The sequence below is a fragment of the Corapipo altera genome, unplaced genomic scaffold (genome assembly GCF_003945725.1).
Source record: "Corapipo altera isolate COAL_440 unplaced genomic scaffold, ASM394572v1 96, whole genome shotgun sequence".
Taxonomy (NCBI): Eukaryota; Metazoa; Chordata; class Aves; order Passeriformes; family Pipridae; genus Corapipo; species Corapipo altera.
Window position 1 is genome coordinate 852,858 of NW_020884962.1, and position 12,833 is coordinate 865,690.

Consider the following 12,833-nt stretch of genomic DNA (forward strand, 5'->3'; position numbering starts at 1 on the left):
GTAAAGGTTTGGGGGTGGCTTTGGGGCCAACTCCAGGTGTTGCAATTATGGGGTGCAAGTAAAGGTTTTTGGGAGGCTTTGGGGCCAACTCCAGGTGTTGCAATTAGGGAGTGCAGATAAAGGTTTGGGGGTGGCTTTGGGGCCAACTCCAGGTGTTTGGATTGGGGGATGCAGGTAAAGGTTTGGGGGTGGCTTTAGGGCCATCTCCAGGTGTTTGGACTGAGGGGGTGCAAATCCTTTCCCTGCCCTTGGAGCCAGCTGCAGAGTGGCTTGTGGAGCTTTGGGAGCCTCTTTACCCGCAGGAAAACTGTGTCTTGCAGAAGTGCCAAGAAGCCGCAATTCCCGGGCGCGGGAAGGACTGGGGGCCAAAACCCCGGGAGCGCTGGCTCCGGGCACTCCCTTTTCCCAGTTTCCCACCTTCTACCGCTCTTTCCCTCCCAGATCACAGCGGGAAGGCCCAGCCCTCCCCTCCAGAGAGGCTGCTCTTCGGAGCCTGTGCAGGGCTCATCGGGCAGTCGGCCTCCTACCCGCTGGACGTGGTGCGGCGGCGGATGCAGACGGCGGGAGTGCTGGGCCACACCTACAGCTCCATCCTGCTCACCATGAGGGACATCGTCAGGGAAGAGGGACTCATCCGGGGCTTGTACAAAGGCCTCAGCATGAACTGGGTCAAAGGGCCCATCGCGGTGGGAATCAGCTTCACCACCTTCGACCTGACGCAGATCCTGCTCCGCAAGCTGCAGCACGGCGCCGGTGAGGAGAGGTAGTGCTTGAACCCCCTCAGCCAGGGGAAAAGTCCCAAACTGTGTAGAAAGAGCGATGCCCCCGTGCTCTCCCGCAGCTCAGAACTCACCTGCCTTGTTTTGGGTTTCCTGTCGTTCCTGGATTTATTTTTTTTTTTTTTTTTTGGTCCTTTTTAACGAGTCCCTGGGAAACCTCAAAGGGCCCATCACGGTGGGAATCAGCTTCAACACCTTTGACCTGCCACAGATCCTGCTCCATAAGCTGCAGCACGTGGAGAGGTAGTGCTTCCACCACCTCAGCCAGGGGAAAAGTCCCAAACTGTGTAGAAAGAGCGATGCCCTCCCACAGCTCAGAACTCACCTGCCTTGTTTTGGGTTTCCTGTCGTTCCTGGATTTTTTTTTTATTTTTTTTTTTTTTTTTTTTGGTCCTTTTTAACGAGTCCCTGGAAAACCTCAAGGGGCCCATCACAGTGGGAATCAGCTTCACCACCTTTGACCTGCCACAGATCCTGCTCCATAAGCTGCAGCACATGGAGAGGTAGTGAGTGCTTCAACCCCCTCAGCCAGGGGAAAAATCTCAAACCATGTAGAAAGAGCAATGCCCTCGTGCCCTCCCACAGCTCAGAACTCACCTGCCTTGTTTTGGGTTTCCTGTCGTTCCTGGATTTTTTTTTTATTATTATAATTTTTTTTTTTGGTCCTTTTTAACGAGCCCTCTCGAGTCCCTCGGAAACCTCCTGAACAAAATTCCTCCTCCGATCCTGCAGAGCTGAGTCCTCCAAAGCAGCTGCCTCACCCCTCCTGCCTGACTCTGGTGCCAGGAGTGGAGCTTCCCAAACCAACCCGTGCTGCTCCCGCTCCCACCCGGGGCTCCCTGGGCAGAGGAGGTGGTGGATGATGGAAGAGGGGACTCGGTGCTGTTGGAATGACCCCCTGGATGTGGGAAGTGGCTGCTGCTCCTCCTGGCAGGCAGTTTGGAGCTCCCAGAGCACGTGTTAGCTGGAGGCAGCCTGCCAAGTGCAATATTCCAGTTGGTCTGGAGGGAATTCCACGTGTTCCCGCGAGCTGGGAGCGTGCTCTCCACGGAGCAGGGCCGGGACACTGCTCTTGTCCTGGAAGGTGAATGTTTCTCTGCCCTTCTCCAGTTGTTTCTCTCACTTTTGGGTTGAGTTGCATAAATCCCCCTTGTTTGTGGTGTCCCTCTGAGATTACCAAAGACTGTGGACAGCAGGGGAGGGGAGTTCTGAGCCGTTTGGGGAATGGAATTCTTGTGTGTGTTGTCCTTGTTGTCGGGTCAGGGCTGGGCCTGGATTCCCAAACTGGATTGACTCAAACTGCAGTCACATTCTGGGGCTGCCCAAACCCTTCCATGTTGTCCTGGTCTGGAGGCAGCGTTTTCCAAGGGATTTACCAGTGTTGATGCCCTAGGAGAGGGTGTTACATCCTTACAGTTCAAGCAGTTTTATCCTTCAGTATTATTGTTGCTGCTCTATGCACCACGTGAGAACAAACACCTGACTTTGCTGTCCCAAAAAAAAGCTGTCCCTGTGTGGTGGAAACAGCCTGGGAGCTGATTCCAGCTCCTGGCATTCCTTCTGAACAACCTTTTTGTCTTTTGGTACCTGCTGTGTAGGTCGTGTCACCTCTGTTTGTTAATCCACACCTCATCCCACCTGCTTCCCCATTCCTAAAATTCTCCTGGACCAACCTGGTCCTTGGGATTCTGGGCACCAGTTCTGACCTTTCAGAAATGATCTATGTAGTGCCAATCACTTCCACTGGTAATTTGAAAATTAATGGTGAAGAAGCTTTTGGTGTTTCTATTTCGAATCAGTTTTCAGGGAAATGGAGATTTTGGGGGTGGGGTTGTTCTGTGATCCGTTCCTCTTATTAAATTTGGAGTGCAAGAGAGGTCAGAGCAAACTTCAGGCTTCCCTGAGAATCAGATTACCTGTACCAAGATAAAAAATCCCTTCTTAGCCCTGCACAGTCCATAATGTATAAAAGAAAAATAAGGCATAAATTAGAATCTGTCCTTTCCTGGTGTTTGCACTTCAGCTGTTGTAGCTTGAGCCTTGTATCACGGATTAATGGGAATGGAGGTAATTGCACAGCTGGTAGAGGCAGCCTTCTCCTTTCTTTTGTCTTTGCACTTGTTCTTTGGAGCAGAACTTGCTTCTAATGCCAAATATTTCCTTAGGAATCAATGCACCTCCACTTGCACGTTGTGGCCGTGGCCCAGAGCCAGCACACTGAGGTGTTAACATGTTGTTCCCAGAGCTGGGACGGACCAGACTTTACTGGCTGGGTGTCAAACCTCAGCAACTTCTGCCTCCAGGCCCAGAAATTGTGATTTGTGCATCCCTTGGCTGCAGCCCCTGATCTGTGATTAGAGAACTGTCAGTGGGGGGGGTGAGAGCCCTGAGTTCTGGGTGGGTGTCCTTTGCTCCTGCTGCTGACAGAAGGTGTTCTCAGCTCTTCTCTGCCCTCGGGTGAAGCTTTGCTCGGTCCTTGCAAGAGCTCCTGATTTCTTTTCTCCAATGGAGAAGCCGATTATCCCGCTCTTGTCTTTCCCTTGTCCGGCCCGGTGAGGAAATCCTTGCTTCCCAGGCGTGTGAGCAGTTGTTTGTGTGTCTGTGTGTCCCCTCCCAGCCTGGACAGCTCCTTCCTTTCTGCACAGCCATGGATGGAGGAGGAGGAGAAGCTGGACTGTGGCATCCAGGTTGGAGCTGCTTCCTTTGCTCCGTGGAATTAGTGGATCATCCCAGAGCGTCACTGAACCCCTGAGGTGGCCACAGAGGTGCTTTAATTCCTGCTGAGAAAGGATTTCCTGGGTGACTGGCCCCTTGTTTGGGAGTGAATGGGAGGGCAGATCTGCACAGGGAATGTTCTGCCCTGTCAGGAGTGCAGCCAGTGGATTGAGTGGATGGGAATCCCCTGGAAGAGGCTGAGCCTGGAACCCCCCCCTCGCAGCCAGGACCTGGAGCTGAGGAACAAGCACAGCCAAACTTGGAAGCACTGGGCCCAGAGAAGTTGTTCCTTAAGCTAGCAGCTGCACCTGATTGTAATTCAGTGGAATTTGAGCCAAACCTGCTTTTCCAAGTTCTGCAGGCTGAGTGTTTGCTCAGAGACAGAGCTTTGGATTCAGTCCGGGGTGGTTTTGGTGCTTTTGTTTCTTGGGCAGAAGTGTTTGAAGTAACTGTGTGTTACTGCTTTGGGTTGATTTAAATAGTGGGGGTGGGGGGTTTTTTTTTTGTTCTTTCCTCTGATTTGAATGTAGAAAAGGAGAAACAGAGTGTTCTCTTCCCTTCTCTTATTCCTTGCATGAATTGAGACACGGTCCAGATCTCTCTGCTGCCTGGAATGAGGTGTCCTGCTTTGGGAAGGGGGGTTTCTGTGTGCTGACCAAGAAGGTCCTTTGCCTTTAGCCCTGAGAAAGGAGACAAGTCGAACAGGAATATCCTCTACTCCTTCTTTTCTTTAGAACTTCTTTGCTACTGCTGCAATTCCCCAGTTTTTCATTTCGTTCTCCTCAAATTGCTTTTGATTCCCGAGTCGCGTTTCCCGCCGTTCCTTTAACGCGTTACAGCCAAGCAGGAATTCCTGCTTCTTCCTTCCCCCCCCTTCTCTCCCTCCCTCCTGCTTCTGCACCTTGAGCCCTGCACTAGCACTTCGAGAAAATCAGGTCCAATAAATGCATCCAAAACCGACGAAACTGCAGCTCTCCAGCGGCGCCTGAACAGCCCGACCCCGTCCCCCCCTCACAGGCCTCAGTGCTCCTGGGGGGGACAAGAACTTACAGGCACTGAGTGATGGGAAGGAAAGGGGTTTTTTTTGAAGTTTGTTGTCCAGTTTAGCACCTTCCCTTGTCCCAGCCCTTCCCTTAAGGAGCTGAGATGCTGCTGCTGCTCTGTGTTGTTTCCTCGCGGTACCTCCAAGGATGCCCCGTTTGCTCCCTGGGAGTGGCTGCTGGATGGAAGGTGCCTCCTTGGGAAGAGCTTGGGAAGCTCAGAGGGTCACTTGAGGATGTGGGAGGCGGGATCTGAGCTGGCTTCTTGTTTGCCAGGCGTGGCTGGAGGGTGGTGGCACCGTGGTGGGAGGGTTGGGAGAGGAGTCCCAGCCTCCCAGGATGGGCGGTGTGGGGCTCCCTGGGAGCTCTCCAGGAGCAGCTCCATAACTTCCTGGGGCACTTCCCATTGCCTTCCACCTGGAAGGACTCGAGCACCATCTTCACCCTCTTGTCTTTTAGCCCAAAAGCAGATGAAAGGAGACTTTGAGCAGAGGTGACGTGGCAACCCCGAGCGAGGCTGGTGCCGGTCCCGGGCGGGCAGGGAATGTGCTGGGATCCTTCCCAGGGAGATTCCCCAGTGCCTGACTGGGTTCCTGGGCTCTGCAGGTACTTCCCAGTGCTTGACTGGGTTCCTGAGCTCTGCAGGTACTTCCCAGGTTCCTGGCTGGGTTCCTGGGCTCCTCAGAGAGCTGGGGGTACATTCTGGGCTCTCCCCACCTGGACTGGGCCGGAGGAGGAGGTGGCCTTCCTACAAAACAGCCTTTTTTTTTGGATCTTGTAGGGGCTGTTTCCTCCCATTCTGTCCCCCCCTGGAATGCCATGCCCTGCAGGTTTTCCCAGCACTGCTCACTGCCTGTGTGGTCTATGCATTTATTAGCACAAACACTGTTAAAATGCCTTTTGTGTCCTCACCATCAGTGTGTGTGAGTGTGTGTGTGTGTGTGTGTGGATTTTGACTGCTTTTCTTGGATCTGGAGTTCTATTTTATTGCAGTGAAGACACTTTGTTATATATATATAATGTTTATATATTTTAAGATTTGTGCCAAGAGAGGATGTATATTTAATAATAAAAAAATCGAATTGACTCGCAGGCTCTCTGGGGGTGTCTCGTGTTCCACCATGAGGGGGGTCCCACAACCCGGGGTGGGTTTGTTGGGGGGGGGCTTTGCAGGGAAGTTGGGAGAAGCCTGGAAGGAGGGAAAGGAGCCCTGGGGCTGGTTCAGGCCCTGGGACAGGGACACAGGGCCGGGTGTGTGGTGGCAGCAGGTGGCACTGTCGGCTTAGCCACGGCCTGGTGGCTTCCCCCAAGTCGGGGACCCCCAGCTGCTGCCAGTTTTGGGGGGATTTTGGTGTTTTCCAGCCGCATTCCAGGCCCGGTGTGGCTGTGGCACCCAGTGCAGTGCAAGGTAAGGAGGTCAGAGCAGGGAGGATGAGTCCAGCCCTCCCAGAGCAGCCTCCCTGTATCCCATTGCTGTTCCCTGGGATGTCCCATTGTATCCCAAGGGAAATCAAGACCCAGAGGCTCAGACTTGCCCTGAACCTCGTAGGAGCTGCTCCCTGTCCATCTTCCCTGGAGCAGGACCAGCTCCAGCCTTCCTTTGGCTTCCTGGCTCCCTGTGTTTGGGAGCCATCCACCCTGGATTGCTTTGGGCTGCCAGCCCTGGGGAGAGCTGCTCCCAAATTCCCTCCAAGCTGCTCCAAGCAGCTCTGCAGGGTGGTGGTGGGATCCCAGTGTGGATGGGAGAGGGCTGGGGGAAGGAAGAGCTCCAAGTGTGGCTCAGGGAGGCCGGTGGGAGGTCCAGACTGAATCCTGGTGCCAGCAGAGCCTCTGCAGCAACAAAACCTCCCGCTCCCATCTCCTGGGAGCCCCAGCGTGGTCCTTGCAGAGCCCAGCCCAAAACCAAGGTACAAAGAGTGGGAATGATCCCAGGTTGTTGGAGGGGGGGTGGGAATCGCTCCCTGCGTGTGCTGTGGCCCAGTTTGGGAGCCCGTGGCCGCGTCTCCTGCTCTCGGCTGCTCCATCCGTCATTGTCCCCGCCGGGCAGGGTCAGTCTGGGCACATCCCAGGGGAGGATCCGTCTGCGTGTCTGACTCCGGCGCAACCCCCGGCCTTGGCAACCGCCCCAGCCCGCCGGGAAATCAGATAAATGAGCCATCAAGGCGGCCGGGATGGCTTTTAGCGGCACGGGCACGGGCTGGGACGGGGCTCAGATCCGCGCCCGGATCCGTGAGGGAATCGCTTCTCCCTCGTCCCCTCTGCGCCGCTGCTGCCCCTGTGCTGCCCCTGTGCTGGTCCCTGGTGCCCCTGTGCTGGTCCCTGGTGCCCCTGTGCTGCCCCTGTGCTGGTCCCTGGTGCCCCTGTGCTGCCCCTGGTGCCCCTGTGCTGGTCCCTGGTGCCCCTGTGCTGGTCCCTGGTGCCCCTGTGCTGCCCCCGGTGCCCCTGTGCTGCCCCTGGTGCCCTGCCGGGCTCTGCATCCCCCGAGCATTTGCAAAATGGGGATTTCCCCGTGATTTTTTTTTTTGTCAAATTTACGTGTCCGCAGCGTGGATTCTCAGGGGAGGAGGAAGAGGAGGAGGAGGAGGAGGAGGGCTGGATTAGCCCAGTTAACACCGGGCAAAGGGCTGCTGTCTCATCCTGGCCCTTAGCAAGAGGGAATTAAGACCATTACAAGGCTATCAAATAGGATCAGAGCCCCTCTCCCTTTCTCTGAGCAGCCCAGACCTGCTAATCCTGTTTCATGCAGCTGGACCAGCACCCACCACGTGGCAGAGCTCGGCTGAGAGGGACGAGGGGCCCTGTCCCCTGTCCCCACCCCCACAGCCAGCGGGGCTGAGTGGTGTCACCAGCCCCAGTGTGACCCCAGTGCTGAGGGAAGGGACAGGGACAGGGACAGGCACTGACCTGGGGTGAGCCAAGGTCTCCTCCTCAAGCGTGGTTCCAAAAAGCATCTGCACCCACATGTGGGACCGCCTGCCCTGCTCGGGGGAGGGCTTTGGGGACACAAAAGTGCAAACCAGGCAGCAGCTTTTGGGATGGCAGCGACTCTGGGTCACTTATTTATTCCTAACCCGGCCAAGGCCGAGGCTGCCGGGCCTGAGGGCCAACAGCAAGCACAGGGATGATGCCAAGGAGCTCTGACCCAGCTGGCCATGGCAGAGACCCTACAAAAACACCCTCGGCTGGTGGAGGCAAACACGAGGCAGAGCACACCCCAAAGTCTGTGCCGGAGGTCCCCACCACCTCCTCTGCCCAGCAGGTACCAACCTGGGCTGGCAGGAGCTGCTGCTGCCCTCGAGGAGAGCACAGCAGTGGAGTGTCCCCACGCTGGGTCAGGAGGGGGCAGAGGGGCTGCAGGGGGTGGGAGCAGGCACGGCGGTGACGGGTGACAGGGGTGGGCGATGCCCACCCTGACCCGGGCACAAAACCCGTCCTGCCCTGAGCTGGCAGCAGAAACATCCCCCCATGTGTCCACGGGTGCCACCAGCACGTGCAAAGGGGGGAGGAACCAGCCAAGGCAGGAGCAGCAGCCGGGCAGGGACGGTGCCCCGAGGCACATCCCAGTTCCCCCCAGTCAGGACCCCGCCAGGTACTGGTGGAAGTAGAGGCCGAAGAGGCTGGTGACGACCTGGCAGGCGGCCACCCACCAGGTGAGGAAGGAGAAGAGCCCCCGGAGCAAGGGGGGGGTGAAGATGCAGTCCAGGATGCCCGTGATCTGCTGCACCACCACCTGCACGTCCTCGCCCTCCTCGCCCGCCGGGCCTGGCACTGCCACCGCCGGGGACACCAGGGGGAGCTCCGGGTACAGCCCCCAGGAGAGGTGCCCTGTGGGACAGAGGGGACAGGGATGGGGGGGGAGGTCCCTGAGCTGCAGCCCCGTCCCCACGGAGCCCCAGCACCCTCCCTGCAGGTCCATGCCAACCACAAAGCAGGGAGAGTCACGGAATAGAATCCCAGAACGCCCCGAGCTGCACCCTCAAGGATCATCAACCCAACTCCTGGCCCTGCCCAGGACACTCCAACAATCCCACCCTGTCCCTCAGAGCATCGTCCAAACCCTCCTGGAGCTCTGGCAGCCTTGGGGCCATGCCCACTGCCCTGGGGAGCCTGGGCAGTGCCCAACCACCCTCTGGGGGAAGAACCTTTTCCCAGTATCCATCCCAACCCCCCTGGCACAGCTCCAGCCATTCCCTGGGTCCTGTCCCTGCTCACAGGGAGGAGAGGCTGGTGCTGCCCCTCAGGAGGAAGCTGTAGATGGCCGTGAGGTCTAAATCTTGACTCTGGGGACAAGGTGGGTGCTGGTGGCTTCACAATGACCTGCAGGTCTCCTCCCGCCCCTCCTGAGCCCCCCACGTTTCCCCCACTGCCCCCTCCAGCTCCTCACCCAGCGTCTTGAGCAGCAGAGTGCAGTGCAGGGTGAGGATGACGGGCCCCAGGTACTGCAGGGTGACCACGGGGACGTAGCAGTAGATCCTGGTGATCTGTGGGCAGCGGGATCAGTCGCCGCGAGCCCCACACGGCCACCACCCCCCCCCCCACGCCCCAGCTCCCACATCCCGACCTTCTGCTGGATCTCCAGGGCCGGGATCCGCCCAGCCTCCTTCCTCATCTGCTCCACCCAGCGCTCGGCCAGCCCCAGGTAGGCCTGGAGGTGGCGGCGGGCGCCGAGCAGGCGCAGCAGGCACAGCCCCACGATGCTCCAGAGCCGCGCGCTCTCGAAGGCAGAGTCCGACATGCTGCGGGAACAACGGGAGCTGCAGCAAAATCCCGGGATCCAGAGCCCCCGAGGGGGTCTGACGGGACAGGGGGTGGTGCAGGGAAGGAGGGGAGAACCCCCCCCGTGCCTCAGTTTGCCCTGGGAGCAGCGTCCCACTCACAGCTGCACCGTCTCCTTGCCCATGGGCGCGTGGAGCAGGAAATCCCGGGAGATGGGCTTGACCCACATCACCACCACCAGGACGGGTGCCAGGAAAATCAGGTGGAGCAGGAGCCTGTGAGGGAGCTATCAGAGAGACCACCCCCCCTCCGTGCACACCCCCTGACCCTGCTCCCTCCATCCCAGCCAGTGCTCACCCTCCTCCCACCAAACTCCCTCCATCCCAGCCGGTCCAAATCCCTTCTAAATTCCTTCCACCACCAAACCCCCTCCATCCCAACCAGTCCAAATCCCTTCCACCACCAAACCCTCTCCATTCCAGCCGGTCCAAATCCCTTCTAAATTCCTTTCACCACCAAACTCCCTCCATCCCAGCCAGTGCTCACCCTCCCACCAAATTCCAGCCAGCCCAGCCAGCACAAATCCCTTCCACCACCAAACCCCCTCCATTCCAACTGGCCCAAACCCCTTCTACCACCAAACCCCCTCCATCCCAGCCAGTGTTCACCCTTCCACCAAACCCCCTCCATCCCAGCCAGCCCAAATCCCTCCCACCACCAACCTCCCTCCATCCCAGCCCATCCCCACCCAACCCCGTCCCTGCCCTGCAGCCACGGACCCAGGGGGGTGTCCCAGCCCCTGAGGTGCCAGCATTGACCCTCTCCCTCCTTGCCCACCCCCAGGGTTCACCCAACTGTGCCAGGGGCTGGTCGGCTGCCATCCTGAGGGCATCCAGGTGGGTCTGGGCCAGGCGCAGCCCCGGGAAGGTCAGGCAGGCGCCCAGGAAGGAGCAAAGGGCCACCAGCCCCAGCTTGAAGCCCAGCTTGGCCAGGGGCAGCCTGTGGAGGGAGAAGGGAGCGTGAGGGGGGGATGTTGCCCCCCGAAGAACCTCCTGAAAAGCCCCATTTCCCTCCCTGCCCAGCCACCAACTCACGTCCACTCCCAGCCCCGCTGCTTCAGGAGGGGCTCCAGGTTAGTGCTGACCCCGGCCAGCCCTGTGGGGAGAGACCCCCCAGAAATGGGGTGTGAGCCCTGGGAGTGGGGAGAGACCCCCCAGAAATGGGGTGTGAGTCCTGGGAGTGGGGAGAGACCCCCCCAGAAATGGGGTGTGACCCCCTCATCAATGGGATGTGAGCCCTGGGAGTGGGAAGAGACCCCCCCATGAGTGACATGTGACCCCCAAGAGTGGGATGTGACCCCCATGAGTGGGATATGAGCCCCCAAGAGTGGGGTGTGACCCCCCCAAGAGTGGGATGTGACCCCCATGAGTGGGATGTGATGCCCCCCACAAGTGAGGTGCCCGCAGCCCCCCTGGGACCCCCTCCCCACCCACCTCCCCTCATCCCCCCCTACCCACCGGCCTCGAGGCCGAACTCCAGGTGCTCCTCCCGGACCACCAGGGCCACCATGGCCAGGAGGAGGAAGAAGAAGGCGAAGGTGAGGCACACCGAGCGCTCCCCCCCCTCCTCCGAGCGGAAATAGTGGCGCATCACCATGAAAAACACCTTCCTGGGGGCCAGGGGAGCCCGTCAAGGAAAACAGGCCCTTCTGGGGAACCCCCAACACCAGGGGGACACCCCCCCTTGCTCACCAGCATGTGTGAATCACCCACACCACCAGGCCACCAGCACCTTCTCTGCGGGGAAGGGCTCAGGAGGCACCTTCCCAGCTCATCACTGGGGGGTTTATAAACCCAGAAAATGAAGATTTTCAGCTCCATGGGGTGGGGGGTTCAGGCTGGACCCCCAAGGAACGGGAGCCCGGAAAGCAGCAGAAGGATACACGGAGAAGAGGACGGTCAGCAGGCACCAGAGCACCCCCAGGTTGGTCTCCCGGGGGTTGCTGGCCAGGCTGTAGTAGCCCTCGGTGAAGACGTACACGGCGGTGGAGTACACGGCAAAGTCCACGAACCACTGGTACTCCAGGAAGTACCGCAGCACTGAGGGGGCACAGGGACATGTTACTGTCCTGGGGGGACCCTTGGGGGGGACCCTGAGCCCAAGGCAGGGCGGGGGGAGCAGTGGGTGAGGGGGTTACCCAGGGCATCCACGGCAGTGATGGGGCTGGTGTCCAGGCGCAGGTCGATGTCCCGGGGCACGGAGAGGGGCTTGTCCTCCAGCACCCCATTCACCCTCCTGCACGGGGAGCCACGAGTTTGTCCCTCGTGTACCATGGGCTGCTCCTTGCCAGCAGCCCCCTCGTGTGCTGCTGCTGCTGCAGCTCCCCAGCAGGGCGGGGGGAGTCCCATTAACCCCAAACCCAAACCCACACCCTGATCCTTTCCAGCCCCTCCTCACCTGTCCCTCTTGGCCTTGGGGCGCTGCTTCCCGGCCAGGGCACAGAGCTCCTCATCCGAGGGGTGTTTGTACCGGTACAGGCTGGAAGGGAGCACGGGGTGGGGTGGGGGGGTGGGGGTCACCGGGTGTCCCCAAAAGGCCCCCCAGGGTGGAGCAGGGAGGGGCAGAGCCCGTACCTGCCGTTGCAGAGCAGCCAGCGGGCGAAGGAGCAGTGAGGGGCCATCTTCTGCATGAGGCTGGCGGCCAGCAGGGTCACCACCACCTGCACCCCCATCACCGCCTGTGCCGGGGCGGGGGGGACACTGCGGGGTCACCCCCAGCTCCCAGAGATGGGCGGGAGTGGGCCTGGGGAGCCCCAGCCCTGTCCTTGCTGTGGGATCCCCTGGGATGGGACCCCCGGGTGTGAGACCCCCCTGGGATCTCCTCCTGGGATAGGAACCCCCCCGGGTGTGCAACCCCCTGGGATGGGACCCCCGGGTCTGGGACCCCTCCGGGATCTCCTCCCGGGATAGGAACCCCCCCGGGGGTGCGACCCCCGGAATCTCCTCCTGGGCTGGGAGGGATCCCAGGTCCTGTAACCCCCTGGGACACCCTGGTCATGCAAACCCCGGCCAGGAAACCCCCCCCCGGCACAGACGCCCCCCCCCCCTTCCCAGGCTGGCACTTTAGGGGTAGGGACCCTCCAGACGTGCAACCCCGGGCAGGGACCACCCCCATCCCTTCCCCCTGGCGGGCACCCCCCGGGCAATGACCTTCTGGCCATGCGGCCCCCTGGGACCCCCCGGTCATGCACCCTCCGGGCAGGGACCCCCCGGCCAAGCACTCCTCGTGCCCGGAGCATCCCCGAGAGTTGGGGTACCCAGGTTCGGGGAGGGTCCCGCATCCCCCCGCGTCCCCACAAACCCCTTCCCACGCACACCCCCGGGTCACCCGGGTCATGCACCCTCAAGGGCAGGGCTCCCCTGAGCATGGACCCGCTTAAGCACGCACCCTCCCGGGCACCCCGGCCATGCCCCCCCCGTGCCCGGCCCCTCGCACGCCCCGGCCGTGCCCCCCGTGCCCACCATGGCGGGCTCAGCGCACGGGCGGCCGCAGGAAGCTCCTCCCACCGCCTCCTCCGCCCCGC

At 60.1% G+C, this 12,833-nt stretch overlaps 2 protein-coding genes across 5 annotated transcripts in view; one reads left to right on the forward strand and one right to left on the reverse strand.

Annotated features, from left to right (window-relative positions):
• Window positions 1–1,303, forward strand: part of SLC25A42 (solute carrier family 25 member 42) — a 16,982-nt gene extending 15,679 nt beyond the window's left edge. For 2 of the 4 annotated variants that reach the window (XR_003531074.1, XM_027664296.1), the window contains exon 8: window positions 7–416. Coding sequence is in view for 2 of the 4 variants with exons in the window: in XM_027664294.1 (XP_027520095.1) it covers window positions 442–767 (326 nt within the window). In the remaining 2 variants the exon portion in view is untranslated. Of the gene's footprint in view, window positions 1–6; window positions 417–441 lie in introns of those variants that run through there. The other 2 variants (XM_027664294.1, XM_027664293.1) reach the window with 1 other exon arrangement.
• Window positions 1,304–7,562: 6,259 nt separating this feature from the next.
• Window positions 7,563–12,817, reverse strand: TMEM161A (transmembrane protein 161A). Its single transcript, XM_027664287.1, has 12 exons — window positions 12,772–12,817; window positions 11,884–11,987; window positions 11,708–11,788; window positions 11,448–11,545; window positions 11,193–11,349; window positions 10,768–10,919; window positions 10,345–10,405; window positions 10,106–10,249; window positions 9,412–9,525; window positions 9,096–9,270; window positions 8,919–9,015; window positions 7,563–8,359 (listed from the first exon to the last, which is right to left on the reverse strand). The coding sequence occupies exons 1-12, from the start codon at window positions 12,772–12,774 to the stop codon at window positions 8,109–8,111; spliced, it is 1,437 nt and encodes a 478-aa protein (XP_027520088.1). The 5' UTR covers window positions 12,775–12,817; the 3' UTR covers window positions 7,563–8,108.
• Between the last annotated feature and the right edge of the window lie 16 nt (window positions 12,818–12,833).